The sequence below is a fragment of the Oncorhynchus nerka genome, linkage group LG12, assembly GCF_034236695.1.
Source record: "Oncorhynchus nerka isolate Pitt River linkage group LG12, Oner_Uvic_2.0, whole genome shotgun sequence".
In the NCBI taxonomy this organism is placed as follows: domain Eukaryota; kingdom Metazoa; phylum Chordata; class Actinopteri; order Salmoniformes; family Salmonidae; genus Oncorhynchus; species Oncorhynchus nerka.
In genome coordinates, this window is record NC_088407.1 from 49,071,174 (window position 1) to 49,086,207 (window position 15,034).

A 15,034-nucleotide genomic window follows, 5' to 3' on the forward strand; every position below is an offset into this window, starting at 1 on the left:
GTTGGAAAATAGTGCACAGCGTTTTCTCTAATGTGTCAGATAACTTCTGAAACAACAATCTGAAATAAGCAATAGGAAAAGCATTCGACTACAAACTAAACACACTATTCACTTCAATAGCGAAAGCAGAATGTGAAACAATGTCAAACGCTGTAAGAATTTTAGATTTACACAAACTAATAAGAACTTGTGGTGTGTTTTTCCTTTAAAAGTGTCATCTCAGAGCCAGGTGCTGCTACAGTCTCCTTCCTCACCTTGAATTTATTGCCCACACTGATGAAACTGAGTTTGCCAGCCTTCTGCTTGGAGTCCTTGCTGTTGTTCTCAAAAAGCTCTCGCACAAACTTGTCCTTGGACTCACACACAAGGCTCTCCAAAGACATGTGGAGGGCATCATTATTCTTCTCTACAAACTGGATCTGCAAACGCACGCACACAGAAAAAACATGACAAATACATAAACATACTTTGCCATGTGTGCTAACAAGTAGTGATAGGGGAAAACATCAATACAGTTACATATTGCAATATTATTTTGAATGATGTTATAAAGACACAGTACTTTCTTTTTGGTAGTGTTAGTTAGTGACAACTGCTTACCACAACTTTTGTCCACAACCACACAACTTCTGACCACTCATCTACTGAACACAACCACTGACCACAATCACACAACTTCTGACAGTAACAACAAAACTACTGACCACAAACACACAGCTACTGAACACTCATCTACTGACCACACAACCTCACAACTACTGACCACAGTTAGTGACCACAACCACACAACTACTGACTACAACCACACAACTGCTGACCACACAACTACTGACCACAAGTACTGACAACAACCACACAACTGCTTACCACAATTAGTGACCACAACCACACAACTATTTACCACAACCACACAACTATTAACCACAACCACACAACTGCTGACCACACAACTACTGACCACTCAACTGCTGACCACAACTACACAACTACTGACCACAACCAAACTGCTGACCACACAACTACTGACCATTCAACTGCTGACCACAACCACACAACTTCTGACCACTACCACACAACTTCTGACCACAATTAGTGACCACAACCACACAACTATTGACCACAACCACACAACTTCTGACAACAACCACACAACTACTGACCACAACCAACCGGCCTCACAACCACAGACCACGTGTAACCAAGGCAGTCCAGGTCCTCCACTAAGTCTTCTTCACCTGCAGGATGGTCTGAGACCAGCCACCCTGACAGCTGATGAAACTGTGGGTTTGCACAACCAAAGAATTTCTGCAAAAACTGTCAGAAACCTTCTCAGGGAAGCTCATCTGTGTGCTCGTCATCTTCACCAGGGTCTTGACCTCACTGTAGTTCACGCTCATAACAGACTTCAGTGGGCAAATGTTCACCTATGATGGTACTAGCATGCTGGAGAAGTGTGCACTTCACGGATTAATCCTGGTTTCAACTGTATCGGGCAGATGGCGTCGTGTAGACAAGTGGTTTGGTGATGTCAACCTTGTGAACAGAGTGCCCCATGGTGGCGGTGGGGTTATGGTATGGGCAGGCATAAGCTACGGACAACAACAGTAGTTGCATTGTATCGATGGCAATTTGAATGCACAGAGATACCGTGATGAGATTCTGAGGCCCATTGTTGTGCCATCTACACGCCGCCATCACCTCATGTTTAAGAAATATAATGCACAGCCCCATGTCGCAAGGATCTGTACACAACTCCTGAAATCTGAAAATGTCCCAGTTCTTCCATGGCCTGCATACTCACCAGAAATGTGACCCATTCCCATTGAGCATGTTTGGGATGCTTTGGATCGACATGTACGACAGCGTGTTCCAGTTCCTGCCAATATCCAGCAACTTCGCACAGCCATTGAAGAGGAGTGGGACAACATTCCACAGGCCAATCAACAGCCTGATCAACTCTATGTGAAGGAGATGTGTCGCGCTGCATGAGGCAAATGGCAGTCACACCAGATACTGACTGGTTTTCTGATCTACACCCATACATGTTGTTAAGGTATCTGTAACCAACAGATGCATATCTGTATTCCCAGTCATGTGAAATCCATAGATTAGGAACTGTATATGAACTGTAACTCAGTAATTATTTGACATTGTTGCATGTTGCGTTAGTGTGTTGTTAACACAGTTGTTTTTATTAGAACACAAAGTGTGTCTTCAGAAAGTATTCACACCCCTTTATACCCCCTTCACTTTATCCACATTTTGTTGCGTTACAAAGTGGGATTAAAATGGACTTAATTGTAATTATTTTGTCAACGATCTAGACAAAATACTCTGTCAAAATGGAAGAAAAAGTCTAATATTTCTAAAGAATTATGAAAAATAAAACACTAATATATCTTCACTAGATAAATATTCAACCCCTAGTCAATACATGTTAGTATCACCTTTGGCAGTGATTACAGCTGTGAGTCTTTCTGCTAAGTCGATAAGAGCTTTCCTGGATTGTACAATATTTGTACATTATTTTTAAATTCTTTAAGCTCTGTCAAGTTGGTTGTTGATCATTGCTAGACAGCCATTTTCAAGTCTTGCCATAGATTTCCAAGCCAATTTAATTCAAAACTGTAACTAGGCCACTCAGGAACAAATCAATCAATGTCATCTTGGTAAGCAACTCCAGGTATATTTGGCCTTGTGTTTTAGGTTATTGTCCTGCTGAAAGATGAATTTGTCTCCCAGTTTCTGGTGGAAAGCAGACAGAACCAGGTTTTCACTAGGATTTTGCCTGTGCTTAGCTCTATTCCGTTTCTCTCTCAAACTCGCCCCACGAAAAAACATCATTCCACTTTGACATTATGGGGTATAGTGTGTAGGCCAGTGACAAACAAATATACATTCAATCCCCTTTAAACACAGGTTGTAACACAACAAAATGTGGAAAAAGTAAATGGGTGTGAATACTTTCTGAAGGCACTGCATGGAAAAATACATGTTTCAAAATTTGGACCAATCGACTAGCCGAAAATACAGATGACTCTCGGTCAACCAATATAAAAATGTAAACTCTGCAAAAAAAGAAACGTTGCTTTTTCAGGACCCTGCCTTTCAAAGATAATTCGTAAAAATCCAAATAACTTCATAGATCTTCATTGTAAAGGGTTTAAACACTGTTTCCCATGCTTGTTCAATGAACCATAAACAATTAATGAACATTCTCATGTGGAACGGTCGTTAAGACTCTAACAGAATTCAGACGGTAGGCAATTAAGGTCACAGTTATGTCAACTTAGGACACTAAAAAGAGGCCTTTCTACTGACTCTGAAAAACACCAAAAGAAAGATGCCCAGGGTCCTTGCTCATCTGTGTGAACGTGCTTTAGGCATGCTGCAAGGAGGCATGAGGACTGCAGATGTGGCCAGGGCAATAAATTGCAATGTCCGAACTGTGAGACGCCTAAGACAGCGCTACAGGGAGACAGGACAGACAGCTGATCGTCCTCGCAGTGGCAGACCTCGTGTAACAACACCTGCACAGGATCGGTACATCCAAACATCACACCTGCGGGACAGGTACAGGATGGCAACAACAACTGCCCGAGTTACATCAGGAACGCAAAATCCCTCCAAGAGTGCTCAGGCTGTCTGCAATAGGCGAAGAGAGGCTGGACTGAGGGCTTGTAGGCCTGTTGTAAGAAAGGTCCTCACCAGACATCACCGGCAACAACGTCGCCTATGGGCACAAACCCACCGTCGCTGGACCAGACAGGACTGGCAAAAAGTGCTCTTCACTGACGAGTCGCTGTTTTGTCTCACATGGGGTGATGGTCAGATTCGTGTTTATCGTTGAAGGAATGAGCGTCACACCGAGGCCTGTACCCTGGAGCGGGATCGATTTGGAGGTGGATGGTCCCATTGTCAGTGTTCTGCCATGGCCAGCGAAAAGCACGGATCTCAATCCCATTGAGCACGTCTGGGACCTGTTGGATTGGAGGGTGAGGGCCATTCCCCCCAGAAATGTCTGGGAACTTGCAGGTGTCTTGGTGGAAGAGTGGGGTAACATCTCACAGCAAGAACTGGCAAATCTGGTGCAGTCCATGAGGAGGAGATGCACTGCAGTACTTAATGCAGCTGGTGGCCACACCAGATACTGACTGTTACTTTTGATTTTGACCCCCCTTTGTTCAGGGACACATTATTCCATTTATGTTAGTGGAACTTGTTCAGTGTACAGTGCCTTGCGAAAGTATTCGGCCCCCTTGAACTTTGCGACCTTTTGCCACATTTCAGGCTTCAAACATAAAGATATAAAACTGTATTTTTTTGTGAAGAATCAACAAGTGGGACACAATCATGAAGTGGAACGACATTTATTGGATATTTCAAACTTTTTTTAAAAATCAAAAACTGAAAAATTGGGCGTGCAAAATTATTCAGCCCCCTTAAGTTAATACTTTGTAGCGCCACCTTTTGCTGCGATTACAGCTGTAAGTCGCTTGGGGTATGTCTCTATCAGTTTTGCACATCGAGAGACTGACATTTTTTCCCATTCCTCCTTGCAAAACAGCTCGAGCTCAGTGAGGTTGGATGGAGAGCATTTGTGAACAGCAGTTTTCAGTTCTTTCCACAGATTCTCGATTGGATTCAGGTCTGGACTTTGACTTGGCCATTCTAACACCTGGATATGTTTATTTTTGAACCATTCCATTGTAGATTTTGCTTTATGTTTTGGATCATTGTCTTGTTGGAAGACAAATCTCCGTCCCAGTCTCAGGTCTTTTGCAGACTCCATCAGGTTTTCTTCCAGAATGGTCCTGTATTTGGCTCCATCCATCTTCCCATCAATTTTAACCATCTTCCCTGTCCCTGCTGAAGAAAAGCAGGCCCAAACCATGATGCTGCCACCACCATGTTTGACAGTGGGGATGGTGTGTGTTCAGGGTGATGAGCTGTGTTGCTTTTACGCCAAACATAACGTGTTGCCAAAAAGTTAAATTTTGGATTCATCTGACCAGAGCCCCTTCTTCCACATGTTTGGTGTGTCTCCCAGGTGGCTTGTGGCAAACTTTAAACAACACTTTTTATGGATATCTTTAAGAAATGGCTTTCTTCTTGCCACTCTTCCATAAAGGCCAGATTTGTGCAATATACGACTGATTGTTGTCCTATGGACAGAGTGTCCCACCTCAGCTGTAGATCTCTGCAGTTCATCCAGAGTGATCATGGGCCTCTTGGTTGCATCTCTGATCAGTCTTCTCCTTGTATGAGCTGAAAGTTTAGAGGGACGGCCAGGTGTTGGTAGATTTGCAGTGGTCTGATACTCCTTCCATTTCAATATTATCGCTTGCACAGTGCTCCTTGGGATGTTTAAAGCTTGGGAAATCTTTTTGTATCCAAATCCGGCTTTAAACTTCTTCACAACAGTATCTCGGACCTGCCTGGTGTGTTCCTTGTTCTTCATGATGCTCTCTGAGCTTTTAACGGACCTCTGAGACTATCACAGTGCAGGTGCATTTATACGGAGACTTGATTACACACAGGCGGATTGTATTTATCATCATTAGTCATTTAGGTCAACATTGGATCAATCAGAGATCCTCACTGAACTTCTGGAGAGTTTGCTGCACTGAAAGTAAAGGGGCTGAATAATTTTGCACGCCCAATTTTTCAGTTTTTGATATGTTAAAAAAGTTTGAAATATCCAATAAATGTCGTTCCACTTCATGATTGTGTCCCACTTGTTGTTGATTCTTTACAAAATAATACAGTTTTATATCTTTATGTTTGAAGCCTGAAATGTGGCAAAAGGTCGCAAAGTTCAAGGGGGCCGAATACTTTCGCAAGGCACTATATGTCTCAGTTGTTGAATCTTGCTATGTTCATACATGTTAAGTTTTCTGAAAAGTGAGAGAACGTTTATTTTTTTGCTGATTTTATTTATTATTCAGGAACAGCCATGGTGTCTATTAATGGAAAAATACATGCTTAAAAATGTAGACCATTCAAATCATATCGGCAACTAAGTATTGTGACAATATTGTATAGTGAGGTCCCTGGCAATTCCCAGCCCTACTAACAAGCTGAGAAGACTATTACCAGCAGAAATATTTAAAATGGCTGCATAGTTACTGGGATATAACTGCATATAGTCTGACAAAGTTACATCATACAATAATACATGCTTAAACAACAAGCAATCACAAGAACAAATCAAAATATAATCGATGTGCGTGATGGTTACCGTTTCGTAGCACACAGCTCCGGCAAAGTGTCTGACGATGAAGCCTTCATCATCTCTGACGTTCCTGTGAACAGCCAGCTTCGACTTCCTAGGGACCTGAGAGATGGCAGCGACATTAGATTGATTGAGATTGATATACAGTTGAAGTCAGAAGTTTACATACACTTTAGCCAAGTACATTTGAACTTAGTTTTTCACAATTTCTGACATTTAATCCTAGTAAAAATTCCGTTTTAGGTCAGTTAGGATCACCACTTTATTTTAAGAATGTGAAACGTCAGAACAATAGTGGAGAGAATGATTTATTTCAGCTTTTATTTCTTTCATCATATTCCCAGTGGGTCAGAAGTTTACATACACTCAATTAGTATTTGGTAGCATTGCCTTTAAATTGTTTAACTTGGGTCAAATGTTTCAGGTAGTCTTCCACAAGCTTCCCACAATAAGTTGGGTGAATTTGGGCCCATTCCTCCTGACAGAGCTGGTGTAACTGAGTCAGGTTTGTAGGCCTCCTTGCTCGCACACACTTTTTCAGTTCTGCCCACACATTCTCTATAGGATTGAGGTCCAGGCTTTGTGATGGCCACTCCAATATCTTGACTTTGTTGTCCTTAAGCCATTTTGCCACAACTTTGGAAGTATGCTTGGGGTCATTGTCCATTTGGAAGACCCATTTGCGACCAAGCTTTAACTTCCTGACTGATGTCTTGCGATGTTTCTAAAATATATCCATATAATTTTCCTACCTCATGATGCCATCTATTTTGTGAAGTGCACCAGTCCCTCCTGCAGCAAAGCACCCCCACAACATGATGCTGCCACCCCCGTACTTCACGGTTGGGATGGTATTCTTCGGCTTGCAAGCCTCCCCCTTTTTCCTCCAAACATAACAATGGTCAATATGGCCAAACAATTATATTTTTGTTTCATCAGACCAGAGGACATTTCTCCAAAAAGTATAATCTTTGTCCCCATGTGCAGTTGCAAACCGTAGTCTGGCTTTTCTATGGCGGTTTTGGAGCAGTGGCGTCTTCCTTGCTGAGCGGCCTTTCAGGTTATGTCGATATAGGACCTGTTTCCTCCAGCATCTTCACAAGGCCCTTTGCTGTTGTTCTGGGATTGATTTGCACTTTTCGCACCAAAGTACGTTAATCTCTAGGAGACAGAACACATCTCCTTCCTGAGCGGTATGACGGCTGTGTGGTCCCATGGTGTTCATACTTGCATACTATTGTTTGTGTTGATGAATGTGGTACCTTCAGGTGTTTGGCAATTGCTCCCAAGGATGAACCAGACTTGTGGAGGTCTACAATTTTTTTGAGGTCTTGGCTGATTTCTTTTGATTTTCCCATTATGTCAACCAAAGAGGTAATGAGTTTGAAGGTAGGCCTTGAAATACATCCACAGGTACACCTCCAATTTACTCAAATGATGTCAATTGGCCTATCAGAAGCTTCTAAAGCCATGACATCATTTTCTGTAATTTTCCAAGCTGTTTAACCTGTTCAACCTATGGGGGCGCTATGTCATTATTGGATAAAAAGACGTGCCCGTTTTAAGCGCAATATTTTGTCACGAAAAGATGCTCGACTATGCATGGAATTGACAGCCTTGGAAAGACAAAACTCTGACGTCTCCAAAACTGCAAAGATATTATCTGTGAGTGCCCCAGAACTAATGCAACAGGCAAAACCAAGATGAAGTTTCATACAGGAAATGCCCCAGATTCTGAAGGCGCTGTGTTCCAATGTCTCCTTATATGGCTGTGAATGCGTCAGGAATGAGCCTGCGCTTTCTGTCTATTCCCCGAGGTGTCTGCAGCATTGTGACGTGTTTGTAGGCATATCATTGGAAGATTGACCATAAGAGACTACATTTACCTGGTGTCCCGCCCGGTGTCCTGTGTGCGTAATCTGTAGGTCCATGCGCGTTCCATTTCTTCAGAAGAGAAAGTAAACTGCCACGATGGATTTTATCGTCGATAGATATGTGTAAAACACCTTGAGGATTGATTCTAAACATCGGTTTACCATGTTTGTCGATATTATGGAGTTAATTTGGAAAAAAGTTAGCGTTTCAATGACTTAATATATATATATATTTTTTCCCTCCCCAAATGTGATGAACAAAACGGAGCGATTAGTCGGCACATTTGCTATCTAACAGAGTCTCCTCATTGAAAACATCTGAAGTTCTTCAAAGGTAAATGATTTTATTTGAATTCTTTTCTGGTTTTTGTGGAAAATGTTGCATGGTGAAAGAGAGGCATAATACGATGCTAGGCTATCAATACTGTTACACAAATGCTTGTTTAGCTATGGTTCAAAAGCATATTTTGAAAATCTGAGATGACAGTGTTGTTAACAAAAGACTAATAAGCTTGAGAGCAAATAGATTCATTTCATTTCATTTGCGATTTTCATGAATAGTTAACGTTGTGTTATGCTAATGAGCTTGCGGATAGATTTACACAATCCTGGATACAGGTTTTTTTTCGTAGCTAAACGTGACGCAGAAAACGGGGCGATTTGTCCTAAACAAATAATCTTTCAGGAAAAACTGAACATTTGCTATCTGAGAGTCTCCTCATTGAAAACATCTGAAGTTCTTCAAAGGTAAATGATTTTATTTGAATGCTTTTCTGGTTTTTGTGAAAATGTTGCCTGCTGAATGCTAACGCTAAATGCTACGTTAGCCATCAATACTGTTACACAAATGCTTGTTTTGCAATGGTTGAGAAGCATATTTTGAAAATCTGAGATGACAGTGTTGTTAACAAAAGGCTAAGCTTGAGAGCAAATAGATTCATTTCATTTCATTTGCGATTTTCATGAATAGTTAACGTTGCGTTATGGTAATGAGCTTGAGGCTGTATTCACGATCCCGGATCCGGGATGGCTCGACGCAAGAAGTTAAAGGCACAGTCAACTTAGTGTATGTAAACTTCTGACTCACTGGAATTGTAATACAGTGAATTATATGCGAAATAATATGTCTGTAAACAATTGTTGGGAAAAATTACTTAATTCATGCATAAAGTAGATGTCCTAACCGACTTGCCAAAACTATAGTTTAACAAGAAACTTGTGGAGTGGTAGAAAAACGAGTTTTAATGACTACAACCTTAGTGTATGTAAACTTCCGACTTTAACTGTACGTAACGTGTGTATGTGTGTCTGTCTGTCTTTATTTCTGCATGGTGTAAGATAGACCGGGCTGAAGAGGTGATGGCAAAAGTCCTTTATTAAGACCCTCATCATTGTGTATGATCTGTGGCCACTATTAGGATACTCACCTATCTGTGGTAGTATCATACTGTAAGGCAGTCATGATTAATATTATATGACCATACACATCTGAGAGAATATTCCACATTTCCATATGAAAATGACAATTAATATTGTCTAAAAACCAGCTGTCGCCAGCCCAGTCTAATCTGTTGGTCTGAATTTATATCAATGCTGCATTTCAAACAGGATTTTACGCCTGTCAAGCTTACAGAAAGCGGGACAAAAGTTCCCTAAGAAAAGGGACTGGGGCTGCTGGTTCACAATAGCTCTAATGTTTCACATAGACCAAGTACCAGAATGTCCATTACAATACCATTGTGACCCCTTGGCATGAAAGTGTGGTGAGAGGGCAGTAACAGTATAAGAGTATCAGTTCACTAAATGTTGATCTAAGGTAAGTTTAGCATTTTTCAACATAGATGGTTCAAGCTAGGATCCAGGGTGGGTAAGCTGATCCCAGATGTGCCTGCAGGCAACTTCCACCCACAGCTCTCACCGTCAGTCTAAAGTGGTCTTTGTGCTGGCTGTGGATGGTGTTGGCAAAGTGATGGTCGCTGGGCTGTGGTAGACGGTTCTCTTCATCCAGAATGTCCAGGATGCCCACTAGTTTTGCTTCCACCAGGTCTATGGGGATAAATGAATGCATTATTACAGATGTAGTCAGCAGCATAGTCAATTCAAGTCAAATTATTAAGATACGAATAAGATAAGTACTTTATTGATGTGCAAGGGGGAAATTTGTCTCATGCTACTAATGTTGTAATGCGGTCTGTGTTTTGAACATTTCTCAATGTCACTGTGTGAAGTCATAAGGAAAATAAAGTTAAATTCTAACATATTCCAGAGAGGAGCGGTCAACTGTCGGAATGTCTGGAAAGATGCAATGGGTGTCTCAATGTTCCCTTTCCTGGAACATTGACAACCTTTGTGTATTTCTACTGTGCGCTGTGTCTGAGGCTTTGGGTGTTCAAATTGGAGGCACAATGCCTTGTATATCCGGATGCTCATCATAATCTCTCCTAGTGAATTATTCATACAGGACATTCTGTTTGGAATAACATCTGACGGAGGCACACCAATACATTTGCATGAATAGGCACCTGGGCATAAATTGGGGGGGAGATTGATGAGCGAATTAATGGACAGCCAGCGAGTAATTTGCAAGTCTTACGAACATTATTCATGGCTGCCAGTTAACCTGGCACCTGACTAATCAAAACCCTGTTTGATATACACATCGAAATAGATCACGTTGCCACCTACAGGACATTTGATCCTATTCAATGGAGGTTTGGGTTGTGAAAACATAGGCAGAGGGGAACAAAAGAGCACTGACAATCACAAATGCTCATTACACAATGGCAACTTCCTGGTTTAATGAGGAGCCACATGTTGTGGTCCCTCTTCGCCACTAACTCCAGAGAAGTTATATTGTATAGGGCCCTATAAAATCAGTATTATTTTTTGCCTAATTCTGTTTTCTATGTATTGTTTTTCCAAGTTTATGATTTCCCCGTTTTTCTTTTTTTTTTACAGGTTTTCGGTCTCAAACTGTTTATAGAAAAACAACTAAATGGAATGTTCTAAGTCCAAAACAATGCCTAAACCGCATCAGGAAAACACTTAAGGTCTGGGAAAAATCTAAGAAATGTTCATTTTTGGGTGTAGATACCTCTTTCATTCAAGTGCACACCAGCAAGAGACTTGTTCGGTTAGTGGTGTTTCTGTAGCACAAGTGATTTCAGAGTTTGCTTAACAAATCACCACTCGATTGATGCAAATAATCACAATATCATTCTGCCAGGTAGGCAATGTTAACTTTGTAGTTAACATTGAGAAGGTTTTTGACTTCATTGCTAACGGCTACATAAACTGGTAGACAAACGTGGACACACAGACAGGGGCATACCTGCATTGCCTCTTCAGAAAGTTTAAGGAAAATGCGAATCCCTGATGCATTTTGTTAATGTCTTACGATAATCAAATTAATACATTTTCTTTTTTTTAAATTTAAATTTGACCCCTTTTTCTCCCCACGTTCGTGGTATCCAATTGTTTTAGTAGCTACTATCTTGTCTCATCGCTACAACTCCCGTACGGGCTCAGGAGAAACGAAGGTTGCGTCCTCCGATACACAACCCAACCAAGCCGCACTGCTTCTTAACACAGTGCGCATCCAACCCGGAAGCCAGCTGCACCAATGTGTCGGAGGAAACACTGTGCACCTGACAACCTTGGTTAGCGCGCACTGCGCCCGGCCATCCACAGGAGTCGCTGGTGCACGATGAGACAAGGACATCCCTACCGGCCAAGCCCTCCATAACCCGGACGATGCTACGCCAATTGTGCGTCGCCCCACGGACCTCCCGGTCGCGGCCGGTTACGACAGAGCCTGGGCTCGAACCCAGAGTCTCTGATGGCACAGCTGGCGCTGCAGTACAGCGCCCTTAACCACTGTGCCACCCGGGAGGCCAATTAATACATTTTCTAATCTATTCAATACATTTAGTTGATTTCCTACTAAGTTCAATAAAAATGTATTATTTTGTTGACTTCCGATGTAATGTCTGGATTACGTGATACAGTCAGCGTTCTCTGCAGATTTGAAAGGGCCCTAAATGTGCAGTCGAAGGAAGTCAGTTCAAACTCATGTCGTGGGGCTGGTTTCATACAATCACATTTTCTGAAAAGTGAGAGTGCTCTGTCGAGGGCTGTATCTCTCATCATGACTTGTATGAACCTTAAAAAGACAGGGCTTCAAGTTAATCATGTCTCTGTATGTCACTCTAAGGCACCCAGAAGCTGGAGATTTCCACTCCAATCTCTGCTCACACACCTCTCCTTGCATCTCCGTTTGGTTCCTAGTGGCAACTCCTAGTCAGCAGTCAGACACAGAAAGAGATTGCATCTTTTCCTTCTAAAGCCAGTCTGTGCATTATGTTTGACATTGAAGCTTACAGTACAGGTACAATATGCATCGCATAGAGACTTACAGAGTGCTGTCCCACATATTAAACAAGTAAAATAGTTTAGGAGCTGCTCTTGGGGAATTTGACTTTGCACCATGAAAAGTTGATAAACTGAATGTGTGAAAGAGGCTGGGAGAAATATCCTGTTTCACTGGTCTGGCATCTAAATATGGTGCAATATCAAGATATATTTTGGATGTATGAAAGAGCTCCAACATAGAATGAAATATAACATAGCAATATCTATGGGCACAGTCTACTGCAGAAGAAATACACAAGACATGTCTAATAATCATAGTGTGGAGTAAGGTGACAAAGGTTTGACGGTGGCACCCACCTATGCAGTCCTGGTTGTCGACATAATGAACTTCATTGACTCCCAGTCCTTCCCTCTGATATAGCTCTTGCTCCTGCAGAAAGAATGGTAAGTCAACACTAAAGTACAAAGATGTTGCTCATAATTTGAACCACTTTTACCAGGTCAGATCTTTTTTCATCCTCCTAATGGTTAGTGTGTAATCTGATCCTAGATTTGTCAACAATCATGACTTACTGAATCAAGTACACAAACTCCTTTTCAAAATTGATATTTAAAAAAAATATGTAAACATGCTTCTCTGGGTAATTTCAGGCCAACACAAATATCTCTGCACTCCAATGTGATTCAAACGCCATGAAATCCCTTAATTTTTTAAAAATTTGATCATTAATTGGAGACCTTAAAAATCTATGAATAAAACAAGAGCTCCCAGAAGAGAAACGCTGTCATCTCCACAGAGAGAAAGATTACCATTCTAATGAGTGTAACGTGTGGACTGACTCTTGCAGGGAGAAGAGTGTGTTCGGTGTGTGTGAGTCCTCTTTAGTGTTGCACGGTATACCGAAACTTCAGTACTTTTTTGATACCCCCTCCAAAAAAGGACCATGCATATAGCCCCCCAAAAAATAAATAAAAAGGAGAGGTCACAACCTGTTTAAATGGATATGCTTCTTAATAAAAACCTATTTGAAACAAGCCATTACACTTCATTATTATCATGGTATTTTAAATGATTAAATATTCATCAACAAATGAAGAAATGCCAGGTTGAAGAAGATCTGTCGCATTTTTGTATTGACAACATTAAGAGAGTCCAATTAAAGATATGCCTACCTTGTTCGTTGTCTTTTCTGCATATATATATATATATATATATATATATATATATATATATATATATATATCAATGCACAAAACCATTAAAACGAAGTCTGATGGGTTCTCACATTTTCCCCAAAATATTAACATATCACAAACCCTGCTGCTGAGGTCATTCGACTGTTCTTCAAAGGGAAGATGCTGTAATGAGAGAGCTAATGTAGCCTAAGCTACTGATAATAGGCCATTTACCAGATTAAATCATGACAGGAGTGTTTGATTCTTATTAAAGAGATGGAGTCCAGACAGACTACTTTAGGAAACTTTCTGGCTCGACATATAGGCCTGTAGAAAGAATCAGCGAACAAACACACAGCACACCTCAGTAAAAGTGCCCGTCAATCAAAGCCACCAGCGAATATTAGACACAAGAGCAAATATTTCTCCTTTCCTTAAAACATATTAAAAAACATAGCCTTACCTTAGGCTTTCCGAAAGTAGGCTATAAGATAATTAATTGGCAAGGAATGTATGAAGGGGAGAGCTATGCTATAGTATGAAGATGAAACTGACAATAATTCAAACATGTCCACAGCCTATTTATCAGCGACGCTGATTATCGAGGGGGAGACTGTTGGAAAGATTTTTCAAATACTGTGAGGAACTATTATAATTTGAATGTATATACTGTATATTTTGTTTAAAGACTTGACTTACTGTGTGAGGTGAATAAGAAATTACTTAAAAGCCCAGCTGGGCAGGTTCCTCATTGCATGCTCAGGTGCAAGCGCTCTGTCAACAAAGCGGACAAAGAAACCAGCCACACACTCATCGTTCACACACATATGACGGTATGAAATAAATCAAAACTTGTTTCTCACAAGTGTAGCAGATAACATTTACACTCCGAGAATAAGAACAGTAAATGACTGTAATTAATACACGCATTAACAAAAATGAATGTAACCAAATGACATGGATTAACGGTAAATTGCCTGTTTTACAAAAGGTAGGTTACCACATAGGCATTCACAAAACTGCATCGCGGGCTGATACAGTATAGCCCAGGCTACTATTCTACTTTGTAGGGATAGGAGGGTGGCATTTTTTTTGTCTCGCCTAGGGTGACATATTGGTCAGGACCGGGGGTATGATCAGCATTGATTAGTCTATAAATTAAGAAAAGGATTGGTGCATTTTCCATTCGACACATTATAGGCCTCAGAGTCAGAACAACCTTGTCGACTGCTGTTGAATAATTAATCAATAGTCAGACGCATCCAACCTTTTTTAAAAGACAGATTTATTTATTAAAATAAAGTTCACACATCAAACTATAAAAAATAAATAACTAAGTGCCATAGCCTATAGTGCTCTACACCTCACATCATCAGTT

The 15,034-nt window shown here is 41.0% G+C and overlaps 1 protein-coding gene across 4 annotated transcripts in view; it reads right to left on the minus strand.

The window, feature by feature from the left end:
- myo6b (myosin VIb) overlaps window positions 1-15,034 on the minus strand; it is a 94,209-nt gene that overhangs the window by 28,777 nt on the left and 50,398 nt on the right. For all 4 annotated transcript variants that reach the window (XM_029675043.2, XM_029675040.2, XM_065025628.1 and 1 more), the window contains exons 15-18: window positions 12,838-12,910; window positions 10,028-10,155; window positions 6,242-6,337; window positions 255-419 (exon numbers count right to left, since the gene is read on the minus strand). In XM_029675043.2, coding sequence (XP_029530903.1) covers window positions 255-419; window positions 6,242-6,337; window positions 10,028-10,155; window positions 12,838-12,910 — 462 coding nt within the window. The remainder of the gene's footprint in view (window positions 1-254; window positions 420-6,241; window positions 6,338-10,027; window positions 10,156-12,837; window positions 12,911-15,034) is intronic.